Source organism: Eretmochelys imbricata, chromosome 10, assembly GCF_965152235.1.
Source record: "Eretmochelys imbricata isolate rEreImb1 chromosome 10, rEreImb1.hap1, whole genome shotgun sequence".
Taxonomy (NCBI): domain Eukaryota; kingdom Metazoa; phylum Chordata; order Testudines; family Cheloniidae; genus Eretmochelys; species Eretmochelys imbricata.
The window spans coordinates 49,648,025-49,662,321 of record NC_135581.1 but is presented as its reverse complement, the minus strand read 5'-3'; the positions used below and the strand labels follow the sequence as shown (position 1 = coordinate 49,662,321).

General features: G+C 42.8%; 1 protein-coding gene across 2 annotated transcripts in view; it reads left to right on the top strand.

The window, feature by feature from the left end:
- PSTPIP1 (proline-serine-threonine phosphatase interacting protein 1) overlaps positions 1 to 14,297 on the top strand; it is a 97,301-nt gene that overhangs the window by 18,982 nt on the left and 64,022 nt on the right. For both annotated transcript variants that reach the window (XM_077828962.1, XM_077828961.1), the window contains exon 2: positions 10,831 to 10,931. In XM_077828962.1, coding sequence (XP_077685088.1) covers positions 10,831 to 10,931 — 101 coding nt within the window. The remainder of the gene's footprint in view (positions 1 to 10,830; positions 10,932 to 14,297) is intronic.

The following is a 14,297-nucleotide window of genomic DNA, read 5'->3' as shown; positions in this document are numbered from 1 at the left end:
AACAGGAATAAAACTCCCTCTTAGCATAGGGAAAATTCACAAGCTAAAACAAAAGATAATCTAACACATTTCCTTGCCTTTACTTAAAATTTCTGTAATTTTAGATGTATCATTTCAGGTATGTTTTCAGAAGATGCTTTACCTGCCTGGTCTCTCTCTCCATCCAGAGAGGGAACAAACAAAGAGAGCACAAACAAAACCTCTCCCCCCACCCCCAGATTTGAAAGTATCCTCTTTCCCCATTGGTCCTTCCGGTCAGGTGCCAACCAGGTTATTTGAGCTTCTTAACCTTTTCCAGGTAAAGTGATTCTGTACCTCTGGCCAGGAGGGATTTTGTGTTACTGCATACATAAATGTTGTTACCCTTCCCTTTATATTTATGACAGCAAGTTAAAAGCTTTTCACTCAGTTCCAAAAGTGGCATTGGTCAAAGCTGCAGGGGAGAAAAAAAACAACACCAAAAAGCCTCACATCATCTTCCAAACCCCACGTTAGTGTGTTAGTTTCAGAGAAGAGCTGTTCTGAAACCACTGCGGTGTAACAAACACAAGTCTGGACAGCTTGAGCTAAAGAACTAGCCTCTGTAGCTGAGCAGACTCACATGCTCTGTGGATCACGTGTAACAAACTGCACAGTGGGCTAGACACTTCCATTGGACAGAGGAAGCTTATCCTGAGCATCTAAGGCTCACAGAAGTTTGAATCTTGCACAATGCCTCATTTATGTGATAGCAGCCATCCTAGCCAACACACAGGGAACAGAACCAAATGCCGCCAGAACATCTACAGATTGAGTCAAAACCCAAGCTTTGTAGTAGGGTTGTAACAGCCTTGGCTCCTTTGTAGATTGAGCTCTGAGTGGGATCATAACACAGCAGCCAGAGGGAAACACTGGTTAAATGAACCATTACAACTAATCTATTGGATGAATTTTGATTTTTTTTTTCCGGTCAAATGAAATGAATTAACTTTTTCATTATCTGATGAGCTCTAATCAAGCTTATTCTTTACCAGATGGATGCTTTAGTAAGTATTATTTAGCAATGTACAGGCTGATACCACCTTGAAATTTAAAATTATTGGGGACAAATATTGAACTACTATTCTCAATTTTCTTCCTGTGTTATGATCTCCTTTGTACTGCAGAAACCTGCAATGTCACAGTTATGCTTCTACCTAGTAGCTCAGTTGATATAGGTGTATGCAGCACTTAGTGTTAGCAACAATACTTTCCAGGGAGGTCCAAATTGAAGATATAGTAAGAATCCCCAGAGCAGGCAATAAACTTCACAAAATACCCTCTTAAGGCTCAGTCCTGCAATCCTTAAAGCACTTAAGCATGTGCTTAAATTTAGGCGTGTGGGTAGTCTCATGGTTTGAGTGGAACTTGTCGCCATGGGATGGTGTGCAAGTTCAAAAAGAATTAAATAAGTAGAGAATAGGTCTATCAATGGCTATTAGCAAAGATGATCAGGGATGCAACCCCATGCTCTAGGTGTCCCTAAACCTCCAAGTGCCCGAAGCTGGGATTGGACAACGGGATGGATCATTCAATATTGCTTTGTTCTCTTCATTCCCAGGCTCTGAAGCATTTGGCGCTGGCCACTATCAGAGATGGGACACTGAGCTAGATGGACCATTGGTCAGATCCAGAATGTTCTTATGAGTGCTTTGCTGGATTGGGGTCAGAGGGCAGAGCTCCTTGGAGGACTTAGCCTTTAACAACAACCTCTAAATGAGAGATTCCCAGGCTGTGCACTGTGGAGCACTTGATGCTGGTCCACAGAGAACCATCTGGTCACATTGTTCTGGCTCCCCTCTCTCTTCACTTTTAGCTGAAGGGAAGGGGAAAAGACATCAAGTCTTTCCCCGTATGTGCTTTCTCATGTAAGCAATTGCTGACTTTGCCACAAAGATGATGAATGAGAGGGGTGGAAGTTTCTGCAATCACGAATGGGAGTGGAAGGTGGTGCCAGGACTGTGTCTCACTCAAGGTGCGGTCCACCCCATGAAAAAAGTTTGGTAACCTTTGGCTTTAGATCATAGACCAAGATGGATTCAAACTAGTAATGGAAAAAGCTCAAAGCAATACCCAAATATCTCAAAAAAAGAAAAGGAGGACTTGTGGCTCCTTAGAGACTAACAAATTTAGTTGAGCATAAGCTTTCATGAGCTACAGCAAACCCATTATCTCAGTTACACTAAAATTGTCAAGCAGTTTCTTGTTAGAGATTTAAGATCTGCTGGACAAGGTAGATTAGATACTCCTTTTTGGTGACATGACTATGGGCAAATCCTCTTTTGTGTTCCTCTAAATTTCACCTAATTGGAATCTCTTTCCTGACAAACAGACATAAAATTATCCCAGTGACTTTACAGATGGACATCTCTTCTTATTTCAGACAGCTGTTAAATACTGTTTGTGACAAAATCTAGCACTCATATCATTTATTCTCCTAATATTTAAAAATTAAATGGCTTAATTGTTTTGTCACTTTTAAATACAAATATACTTCCAAGTCATCTCACAAGAAACTAATAACATTAGCAGTGACCTTCAAAATTTGTAATGAAGAACCACAATTTATCATTCAAATATGTATATATTGTTGTGTCTTCTGATATGCGGTCAGAAACTGGAGTTAATGTAGGAAATTAGTAAGAGAGTTTGATCTAATATATACTTTATTTCATTGGGGAAATTATTTTTAGAATTTATTTTTATATAGAACGTTATAAAATGTAATATGTGAATTCTGAGCACCTTGCAAGGGTGCCACTTTATTAATAAATAACTTGAAATCATAATTGCTTCTCCCCTTCCCCCATTCGTTAGTGATTTAGCTTCAATGTCAAATTTACTGTATTTGAAAGTTAAAAGATATTTCTTCTAATTGTCAGCCCAGCAAAATTAAACTTAACATCTGAAAATCAGGGTGGGGACTCTTAAGAGACTGAAAAAAAGAGGTCAGTATTCGACAGATAATAACTGATGCGTGAAGCAGAACAGAAGCCAGCTCATTCTCCCACAGCACTGCAGAGCCAGAGCAGCCTATGTGTAAAAATGTCCTTTTTTGTCAGTAAAGTCAGTAAGAAACAAACAGGAACCAGATCCGTTGAGATCCTCACTGTACATACTCACTTTCCAAAAGAAGTGAATGACAAAGGCATCCCCTCCACATGCTGTTAGGTAGGAATGTAGACAGAACCATACAAATTCAATTACTGATGATATTCCTGCAGACATTAAGGGCTGAATTCCGGTGTTCGCACTCGGACGTGTACTGAGGCAGGGGAATAAGGAGGGGACCAGGTGTAGCCCAGAGCCCTTCAGGAATCACTGCGAGCTGTCCACTCTCACTGCTATTAAAAATAATATTGTGTGCTAGTCCCATTACCACCTGAGGGACTCCAGCAAGAATGCCAAGCAGTGCCATAGCCATGCCCCTAAATGGACCAGCCCTGCCACCTGAAGCCACATAGTTCTTCAGAGAACCTTTGCCTGCCTCTTGGGTAGATGTGCTGCAGAAACTCATGGCTCCCTCTTGTTGCTAAGAATCTAGATTACGCGTGCAGAGAGCATCATGATTTAGTCTTGAATATAGTATCACTTTTTTCTTACATTTATTAGACATTAGAACAATCACTCCATTACAACTAAATACTTGAATGACTTCTAGCAGTTGAAGGATAGGCACATTTGCTAGAACCACTGCTGTGGCTCCTCAGTCTGCTTGAAATGGGACGACATTAATGCGCACGAAGGGAACTTTGAGCGTGTGCCAGCAGGATCTAAAATTTACACCGCTCTGGTGAGGACTAATACACCATGTAGACAAGCCCACATTCTCTCTGGCACTTGGCCTGGGAATTTATTATAGAATATTTTGGCAGCTGTTATGAGTGTTAACTCTTGGGGTTAAAGATCTGGCTTTATTTTCCCAAGTTTTCTTTCTTGCATTTTTAAGTTCTTATTGCAATTTGCAGCATTGTGTGTTGCTCCACGGGGGGATGCACCATGTGTGCAATTTGTTTAATTTCCTCTGCGCAGCTTTTCTTGGGCATGAAAGGGAGCTTTGGGTCTTCTTTGGGCTTTTTAACAACGCACTGCTACCCAGCATTTCTAACTGCATTTCCAGCATTAGAGATGGTATTAAGTGTTGAATGTCAGCCTTGGAAGATTAAGGAAATACTACAGAGAGATAAACAAGTGTGCCCAAATTTCCCATTGTGTGCAATCCTGGTTACCTGGTACCTAGTATACCCTGGCTTGGTGTACAGCAGATGTTGAATTTCTCACTTTCTTGCCGAGTAAGGATACTCCCTTTCCTGTGGATAGCACTGAACTTGACCCATAATGTCCTGTGTCCAGGAGCACAGCTAGCCACTGAGAGGTGGCTAGTCCGGAGCAGGCTGTGCTTGCCACGTTTTCCAGTGGTCTGCACAGACCTCATAATGAGACAAAAGGGACCCAGTGCAGAGAATGTAGACATTGCCTTATTATTACTAGAGCAGTGGGCCAGCTCGTCTGGTATCTCATGTCTAGCAGTGACTATTGTCAGGTGCTTCCAGACAATTATGGAATGAACAATTATAGAATGTCTGTATACATATCACCACTGGTACAATGATCAACACTTCCCCCACAACACACCTTTCAAGATCCATGGTTCCTACACATGTCTAGCACAACATGTTGTGTAAGTTCTCCCGTGCACTAAATGGCCCAATAGAAACTATGTGGGTGAAGCCAGACAATCAGTATGCCAGGGATGAAAGTAAAATTGAAAACTCTAGCACCCCCAGAAGGGCCAGGGCCTTGGGCAGAAGGGGCGGGGCTGGGGGGGGGGTCAGTGTCCCCCAGTCAGCCCTTCCGCGCTGCCTGGCCCACGCTGCCCGGGGCTCCAGCGGCAATTTGAAGGCCAATGCACACTAGAAAATTTTGTCAGCACAGCTATGCCTGTTAGGGATATAACCCTCTTCTGCACCCCACCTCCTAGTCAACATGGCTATGCAGGCAAACCCCCAGGGTAGACACTGCTATGCTGACAGAAGAGTGCTGTGGTCGGCATAGCTAATGTCTTTTGGGGAGGTGGTGTTACTCTACCAGCAGAAAAACTCCGTCTGTCACCAGATGCTGGGCTATGTCACAAATAGCTGTGTAAGTGTAGCTGTTTCGGCAGAGCCTGCATAGTGACTGTAGACTAGCCCTAAGACCACACTAGAATGAGCAGCTTGCAACAAAACTAAATGGAGAGAAAAAACCCACCTAGAAAGGCTCCTCCAGAATATGATGGAACTTCCCTGGAAAAATTCAATCAGCTGTGGGCTATGACTTGTGTATGGAGTATATGACTGAAGCAATTGCTATCAGACATAGACCAGGGGAAGGATAAATGAGATTCTATCACAACAGCAGCAAAAAAGCTTCCATCAGGACCTGAATTCTCAAGACATTGCACGAAAGCAGGTGGCAATCAGCTGTCAGTGGGGTTACTAAGTATCTCTCCTACTTCGGTCCTCAAATGGCAAGTGTAGGTTTGTTTTTTGTTCTTTATTTTAATAAGTGGGACAATGGCTCAGGATTTTATCTACTCAATAGATGTGAGGTGTTAAACATATTTCCACAACAGCAGAACAGAAATAATGCTAGTGTGTGGGCGGGTGTAGCTTGCTGGCAAGGATCAGATGGGCATCTTTAACAATATCAGTTTCCTGTGGTTACACCAGTGGCATGGATGGATTCACTATCCCCTTCCCAGCATCTTCTATGTAAGTTGTTGTTTTGCCTCAGTTTCTATAGGATGTGTATTTTGCTGGTAGAGGCATTTGTCTAGGACTAGTATGGGCCATTCTCCTCCTCCTCCCCTTCCCTTAACCCCGGGGCTCACTGTAAGTTTCCATTAGAGAGGAAGGAGCTGCCGCTGTCAGGAAACTGTGGCATTGGAAGCTTGTAAATGTGCAAGTGATAGCAAAAGATTAACCACAGAAGTTAAACTTAGCACTGGGGGAAATAAAAGCTTCCGAATCCATGGAGCCACATGCTGCTCAGAACCACTGAAACCCAGAGTCCTTAGTTTAGAAGCATAACAGCAGCTGCACAAGGCTACAAGCCAGTAATCAGTCTGTGATGTTCATTCCTGAAGGACGCTCAATTCCCTTCTCTTAAAGTCAGTAGCTGAAGCCTCTGTATATTTGCTTTAAAATGAACCGTAAGAATCTGGCTGTTAGTTGCCAGATGGTTCCTCCAGAGTCTCAAGTCTTGCCAAAGGGACCTAGTTCTTGGTAGTTCTGGTGGGAAGGCAATACGTCAAGGCATTTATAAAATGATAAATCCTTTGAGGTCTGTGAATAGATGATGAACTAAAAGAGTAATGAATAGGATGACCAGATGTCTCGCTTCTAAAGGGACAGTCCTGTATTTAAGCCCTCCTGCAGATGTCCTGACTTTTTCATAAAAACGAGCAAATTGTCCTGTATTTTCTGGCTCACCCTGCATCAGTACTGGTGGGTCCTGCTGCTGGCTGCATCCCACTCACCAGCTGCCCACCCACCAGTGGTGAGTGGGGCGGGGAGTCCAGTGGCCAACGATGGGTGTGGGTGTGTAAGGCTGGTGGCGAAGTGAGGATACAGCTCGTGGGGCCAGCCGCACCCACTGCTGGTCTATCAATGTAGCCCCTGTTGTGTGCCGGGTCTTGGCCAGCAGGGCCTGCCCCCATCCTGTTTCTGGCTGGTGCTGGCTATGCGCTGCGGTGGCTGGTGAGTGCAGTTACGTGTTGCCTCTGCTGTCCACCCAGTGGGTGCTCCCCCCTCACTGATTTCTCCTGCTTTGCCCCTTCACCACCCCAGCCCCGCTGCTCCTCCATATCCCCTCCAGTGGGGCACATCTCACTAGGGTGACCAGATGTCCTGATTTTATAGGGACAGTCCCGATTTTTGGGTCTTTTTCTTATATAGGCTCCTATTACCCCCCCACCCCTGTCCCGATTTTTCACACTTGCTGTCTGGTCACCCTACATCCTACTCCCAGCCACTGATTGGAGCATGCAGCTCACCGACAGCCTGGTTGTTAGGCGGGCTCCTTCCTTCCCCCCTGCCTCTGGCTGGGCTGGCGCCCCAGGAAAGCCGAAGACCCTCTGGCCTAGGGTGCTGACCAGGAGGAACCGAGCCCGGCATGTGTCAAAGCCCCGCAGAGCACTGGCACGGGGAAGCTTCTCTGCCCCTCAGCTCAGCTCTGGAGTGGCGGAGGCGGCAGTGGGGGGGCAAAGGGGGAAGCGATTTTCAGCCTGTTCACGCCCTGACCCTGCAGGCTCCACAGCAGCCCCCAGGCAGGGGCTTCCCTCTTCACCCACCCCCCTCATCCTGGGTCCTGCCCCCAGGTAGTGCAGGGCTGCTCCATCCCCTAGGTACCCTCCCCTGCTGAGCCGCCCCCTGGGCCCTGGTGCACAATGCATCCTTAGGGCTTACCCCTAAAGCCTTAAAGATAAGAAGGTAAATAAAAAGAATCCAGCTACACAGTATTTCTTTTTAATGGGGCTCAGTCAACTTGATGTTAATTTGAATGTTTGTACCGCATAGCTCTGATTGATTGCCGTTGAACTCGCTTGAATACGAGTAATTTTACCAGGTGCCCCGTATTCAGCATAGGGAAATATGGTCACCTTGGTAATGAATACTTTTGCAAACTTAATGTTGGACAGTAAGCAATTTGGGGATGGGCCTGTAATGTCCTGTATGTGCTTGTACACCAGCTCATTTAAGCTTTTATATGCTACATAATGCAATACTACTATTTAATTATTGTAATACTCATGTAATGTATGGCACCCTATTTTTATACTATAGCCATTCTAGAGATAGATAAACCAAAGTACTCAAAGTTAAAATGGGGCCCAGAATATGAGTCAGTGGCAGAACCAGGAAACAGAACCTAGGAGTCCTGGCTCCCAGGGCTATGCTCTAAGCATTTGACAGTTTTATAGACGCCCTTTCCCTCCCCCATTTTTTTGGTTTCTGGACTTTCCCTAGCTTGGTGGCCCTCCATATCTTTGTGAATCTAATTCCCCATTGACACTTCCATACAAATCTGCAAGTCAGTAAGAAGTGGCCAAATGCAAGTAAAAATGACCCTGGTACTACAAAGCTTCCAATTAAAAAATGCAAAATAAAGTAATCACTGCATGCAACAGTGAAGGAATAGCTGGTTCTTGGTAGCTACTTTCAGTGCTTCAGACCAATTTAATACTCCATAGGTTCCCTGTGCACACTTACAATTTCACTGCATAGCCAGGCATCACAGCAACTTTTTAGAGCCTATGATGCCACATCTACTTTAGCGAGAGATGGATTTAGGGATGGGAAGATTCTTCACAGCTTGTGCATTATCTTTGGAATTGCTCAAACAGAGTAGCTGATACGTTGGCATGATGATAAAATACTTCAGCTGTTCTCCTGTGTAGGCTTTAATGGTATGTTATGGAGCCTCCCATGCAAAAACTAAGATGGGCCAAATTCACTAGTGCAACCTCATGGCTGTGAAACAAGTTCTTCAGGCTTTTACAACTGGACTATCAATTTTCTATAGACAGAGTGCATTACAGCATGTTGCTGTCTTGCAGGGAAGCCCTGGCAGGAGTGGATCGTCTGGGAGTGGTATGCCTTTGTCTGTTCTTCTCAGAGAACTGATGTGCGCATTAGCTCCTCTTCCACAAGAGTACTCAAAATGTAACCCACCAGTGATCAGTATAGTCTCTCCACCTTTTCAGCATATCTGAGACCTCCTGGAGAGAGACAGGGAAATGCCATGGGTTCTCATGCCACCAATACTCTGATGACAAACAGCTTGAGGTTGTATTGGAACAAACACAAAATCAACGTCCAAATAATTAAATTACGTATTCAAAAGGAGGAAAAACACCCTAATAGTACATCTAATGTGCCGAGGTACAAATGAAATACCTTATATGGCTGGCATAAAAATTAACTCCAAATATACTTAAAGGTTATGAAATTCTGACTACATAGCTAGGGTGGAATCCTGGCCCTGCTGAAGTCAATGGGAGTTTTGTCATTGACTTCAATGGAGCCAGGATTTCATCCTTAATGTTTAAAACACAGGTATAATGCTGATTTGGAGAAAGTGTTTGTATATCACTTTCTTGGCTTAGCTGATGGAAGTTTTAGACTACAGTATTATTGAATGAGGACAAATCATGAAGTCCTTTTCCAAAGGGCTAAGGGTCAGAACTGACAGATTTCCAGAATAAAACCTGTCCCATGAAGCTAGAGTAGAAACCAAAAACAAACACAAAAAGGCATTATTTGCTTGTTAGTGGAGCTATTACTAGGTTCATTTTTATATTACATCTTTGCTTTAAAATAATTCAATATTTTATTCGATAAACTTGGTTGATCATCTGAGTTAGGCTGGATAATTAAGCTCTCTAATCCATTGGTAAGCTTTAGAAAAAAATCCAGTTGACTTTGGACAATAAACCTCTGACTGCTAGAACCTGGGCTTGGACAACAGGGGGTGGATTACTCTATAATTGCCCTCTTCTGTGCATTCCCTCTAAAAGCATCTGGCACCAGCCACTGTCAGAAGACAGAATACAAGGCTAGATGGACCATTTGTCTGACCCAGTATTGCCGTTCTTATGTGCCATCATCACAGACTGTGATAAGGACTAAAATAATCATATTTTCCTGAAAATGTTATTTATGTAGCTTCTAATGTGCATTCCTTATAGATACTGAAGGGTGAGCCTCTGAATGTTTGGAAATTCAGATATTAATGCTTAACTTCTATATAGCACTTTGTAGCTTCAACTCTTATCTGACAACCAGAGAAAGTTCACACAAAAGCCCTGGAAGGAACCTAAGAATTATCTTACATGTGGTGAAACAGAGGCAAAGATGTTAAATGACCAGTTGAAGGTTACAACAGGTGTCTGTGTAAGAGATAGGACAGAGGAACTACTGACTTTCAGATCTGTGCTCAAAACCATTTCTCCCTTTCTGATAAATGCCAACATTTCAGAAACATCTCAGATTCTGGTCTTGTCAGACCTTTTCATTCAGCTAAATTGGGCTGGAGATCTGATGCACTACCTCCCTTTAGGATATTTCAGTACTTGTTGCATCTGGATGGGTTGGGATGTCATGTAATGGCAGGTGTCACCAAGTGACACTCTTACATTTAGTCTTCCAAGTTCTTTCTTAGAGTACGAGCAAATGTTCAGTCTTGGAAAGACATGCTGTGTATTGTTATATTTGAACATTGTGAGCAGCAGGAGAGTTTGCTCTCTGACTTGGTCTATAATTAGCGGCAATTCTTAGAGTAGAGTTGCTCCCTGGGAACTACGCATTGGTGTTGGGCTGAGATTCTTGAAAGAAGAAATTGCCTACATGCCTTTTGACCATATTTGTTCCAGGACTGATATATGTGTGTAAATAAAACAAATTATGCTTAGAACATTCCCAGACACCATGTCACTAATTTCTCCACCACTTCGAAACTGACCTGCAAGACCCTGGGGACATCTGCTGCTGCTCTGCAGGAGAGCAACAATAACATAAGAATAGGCTCTCTCGTAGTAAGTTAGCATACCCACCTTTTGTGAGAACGTTATATGGAGAGGCAGTAAGAAAAATAATTTTTGAAAAGTTACTTTGTTTAAGTTCTGTTGATTTACACTCTGGGCAGAGGTTAAAGTTAGTTCTTATTTTTTCCAAACTGATTTGCTTAGCACTACTTACAGTAGGTTTCGAGTGCACTTGAGAATGGTGTCTGCTAATCAACTTACACAACTGTTCGCCTTTGTGATTTCAGTGCAAGGAATTCACTGTACACTCGGGCTATGAGGTGCTTCTCCAGCGAGTGTTGGATGGGAGAAAGATGGCAAAAGATGTGGAGGACTTGCTCAAACAGAGGTAAGAAGTGATGGTGAAGGAGGTATGAAAAACTATTTATGAACTCATCTCGCCTACTCCTGATCACTCTTGCAGGAGCTGCAGGAGGATTCTGCGGGTCACTTCAGAATTTGATTTGGAGAGTAGAGTCATACATGTTTTTAATAGAGAAGTCTGTACAGAAATGATCTGAGAGCCAACGAGTTCTTAGCAGCAAAGTCAGATACCACGCTGGCATATGAATCATTTGAATGATGACCCATCCCCCTCCCCCACACTCTGCATAGCTAATTTAAGACATATTTCCAAAAATGAAATGAATGAAAATAAACAATGTCAGAATTACACCTTGTCATGCAGTTAAACAATGTTTGCAGAAGGAATCATAGACATGAGCAAGAGGAAAGACTAAGTCATCTAGCCCTCTCTACCAATGCAGGATTTTTCCCGTTGCACTATACGTAGAGATAGACCTGAGTTTCAAAGTTAAGATCTGCATCTGATGAAGTGAGCTGTAGCTCACGAAAGCTCATGCTCAAATAAATTGGTTAGTCTCTAAGGTGCCACAAGTACTCCTTTTCTTTTTGCGAATACAGACTAACACGGCTGTTACTCTGAAAGTTAAGATCCAAATTTTCCCCAAGATTTTTTTTGAGGTGGGTGCAATAGGAGGAGGTTTGGAAGGACTTTTCATCCCGAGTTCCACTCAGACCCATCTCTAATCAGTTCTGTGTTTGTAAATACATACTTAACTGCACACGCCCAATTTATTGACTAAAGCATCAATCCTCTTTATTAACATCCAGAAGCGAAACATCACTGTTTTCCCTCGTTCACAGAAAGTCAGTGCTTACACATATTATAATATGCTATTAGCCTCAGTGGGTCAATTTCCTATAATTACTGAAAATTGATCTTTCTTTTGGTGTAACCAGGGGTATGTATGGTAGCTCTGCGTAGACCTTTCCCAGGCATTCTGGGATTGACCATATTATTCATCCATCTTTTCAGGACTAGATCCTTGTTCCTAGACCCTCTTTGAACGTACTGTGCACATGTGTGTCCATCTGCAGCCTGTTTCTCACAGGTTGTCCCACAGAAACGTGTGGTAGTTGCCATTAGGTTCTTGGTTTAGAAAATACACAGAAACAGAGGCCACTCTTCAGTCTCATTTTTCTCCTTCATCTTTAGCTGAGACTTAGAAAAGTTCTGTTCAGTATTTGGTTCCAGTTTTAATTGGCTATATTTAACATCTTGAAGCCACCACATACGCTGTATCATGCTACCCCAAAGGCTGTTAACTCACTGAAATGTAAATAGTCTCCCACAAACATTTAAGTGGTTTAGGTTGATTTCCTTGATCAGTAATGGAAGCGTCTTTTGCTGTGTCACGCAATCCCGCAGCAGTCTCATAACGGCATTAGGTGAACTGTACCCATTTAAAGTGACTTTTGTGGCTCATTAAACTTCTGGAGATCAAACCCTTTCTTGCACGTGTCTGCAGTAGCTAGGAATTATAATATGTGATTGAGATTATGGAGGGGTGGAGGTGGGGGGTTTCCATCATTTGCAGGATAAGCCTAACCATGGCTTGCAGTATGTGCAAAAAGGACTTTCCACAAAGGAGGAGAAAGATTGATCTCAAAGCCATTCTGAAACAAGTAGCTGAAGAAATCTGTCAGAATTGTTGTTTCCATGAATTCTCACCCTCCTCCAACCCACTCCTCTTACCCATAGTCCTGTATGTGTAAGTATGTGCGCACTTGCGGCAGCTGTCAGAATCTCTCTACTTTTGGCTAGAGATGCATTGAAGCTGCCTCTCCCAAGAGTGATGCAAGTGCATGTTGGTAAGAAGGACAGAAGAGGGATGGGACAAACCAAACCTTTACTCTTGGAAGCCACATGAGTCATAGTCAGTGATTTCATCACAGCAGCTGTTGAAAGGGCCTTGTTGACACCAACAACGGGTGCAATTTTGCCACCTATTTCAAATGCAAACAAATTCTGTTCACATTCTGTTCTATGCACAAGGATGGCATAAGGTTATGGGGAGGATTAGGACAATGTTTCTTTGGGACAAACAGCAAATTTAACTCACTCATTTTACATAAATGCTATGCATGTAAGATTGTTAGGTCCTTCCATCCCTGTTCCTTTCAGTCTGGTTATGTTTTCAGGCTCTCTTCACAAAGGCTTAGAAACCTACCTTTTGTTTTAAATGAGAACTGCAGTTCTCCTTTATGGGGCCCAAACATTGATTCTATTAACAACTCCTGTAAGTCCCCTCCATCTTATCAGTAGTCTTGGTCAACCTATGCATAGATCCAGCACTGTCAAACATGGGAATTCAAAAGTCATAAGTCATTCCCTCACCACGGCCCGCAAAACCATGAGGTTTAAAAAAAATGCATTTTGCCCTCTGATTTTAGGACCTTTAAAGGTTCACATTCTGTGCAACTTTCATTAAAAAAACGTAAGCTGAGAGTCTCATGCAAATCACCCAACTGCAGGACCTGGGGCTTTCGGAAAAACAGCAGTATCATGAGAGCTGGCAAAACCCTTTGGTCACCATAGCACCACCTGAGTTTAAAAGATTCCCCATCTCCAATTCAAAACAAACAAAGAGCCCTATCACAAACCCCACAATTTACCATGCAGTTTTTGTTCATGGATGATTATCTAGTTTTTCATGCCTATAATCACAGAAGAATCAGAATGTTTTAACAGAACAAAGATGAATCACTCTTTTCCTATGTGCAGGGAGGAGAACTATAAACTGTCTAATTGGCTGCTCCTTGCCGTACAACTATTATTATTCAAACACAGTCCCCTTCTTCAGAACAGACATGTATTGCATACAAATCATAAGCCAACTGGCTTCTAAGAACATTATTAGAGAGAAGAGAATAAGACTCTTGTCACCATGTAAAAAAATTATCTGCTCTCTGAGCCGCACATATACAAGGGGACACAATAAGCTAATGTATGACAAGATCCCACTTCAAACAGTAAAGGCTCAAAGCTCTTAGATGTCTGTTTTCAATACTTCCTTAGCAACTCCAGTTCTCACTTAAAATGCTTTTGGTAGTCCAGGCATCACCCTCTTTTGAACACTGACATGGCATTACTGCCAAGGGCCTCTAGTAGTTGCATAAGCACTCGTAGTTTTGCAATGCACTGTGCTGTGGTTTTTGCTTTGCAAAAGTTTAAAACACAAGGAGTGTGTGTAATATACACATTTGCTTGAGCCAATTTCCTGTATGTGGAATTAAGGCAGCAATTACAAATGAAAACTTAGATATTTTCTGTATTTAAAAAAGAGAGACGGCCAGGTTAAAATTAATATCTTAAAAAATAATAAAGTGGCTCCAGTCCTCATTTGGGGCC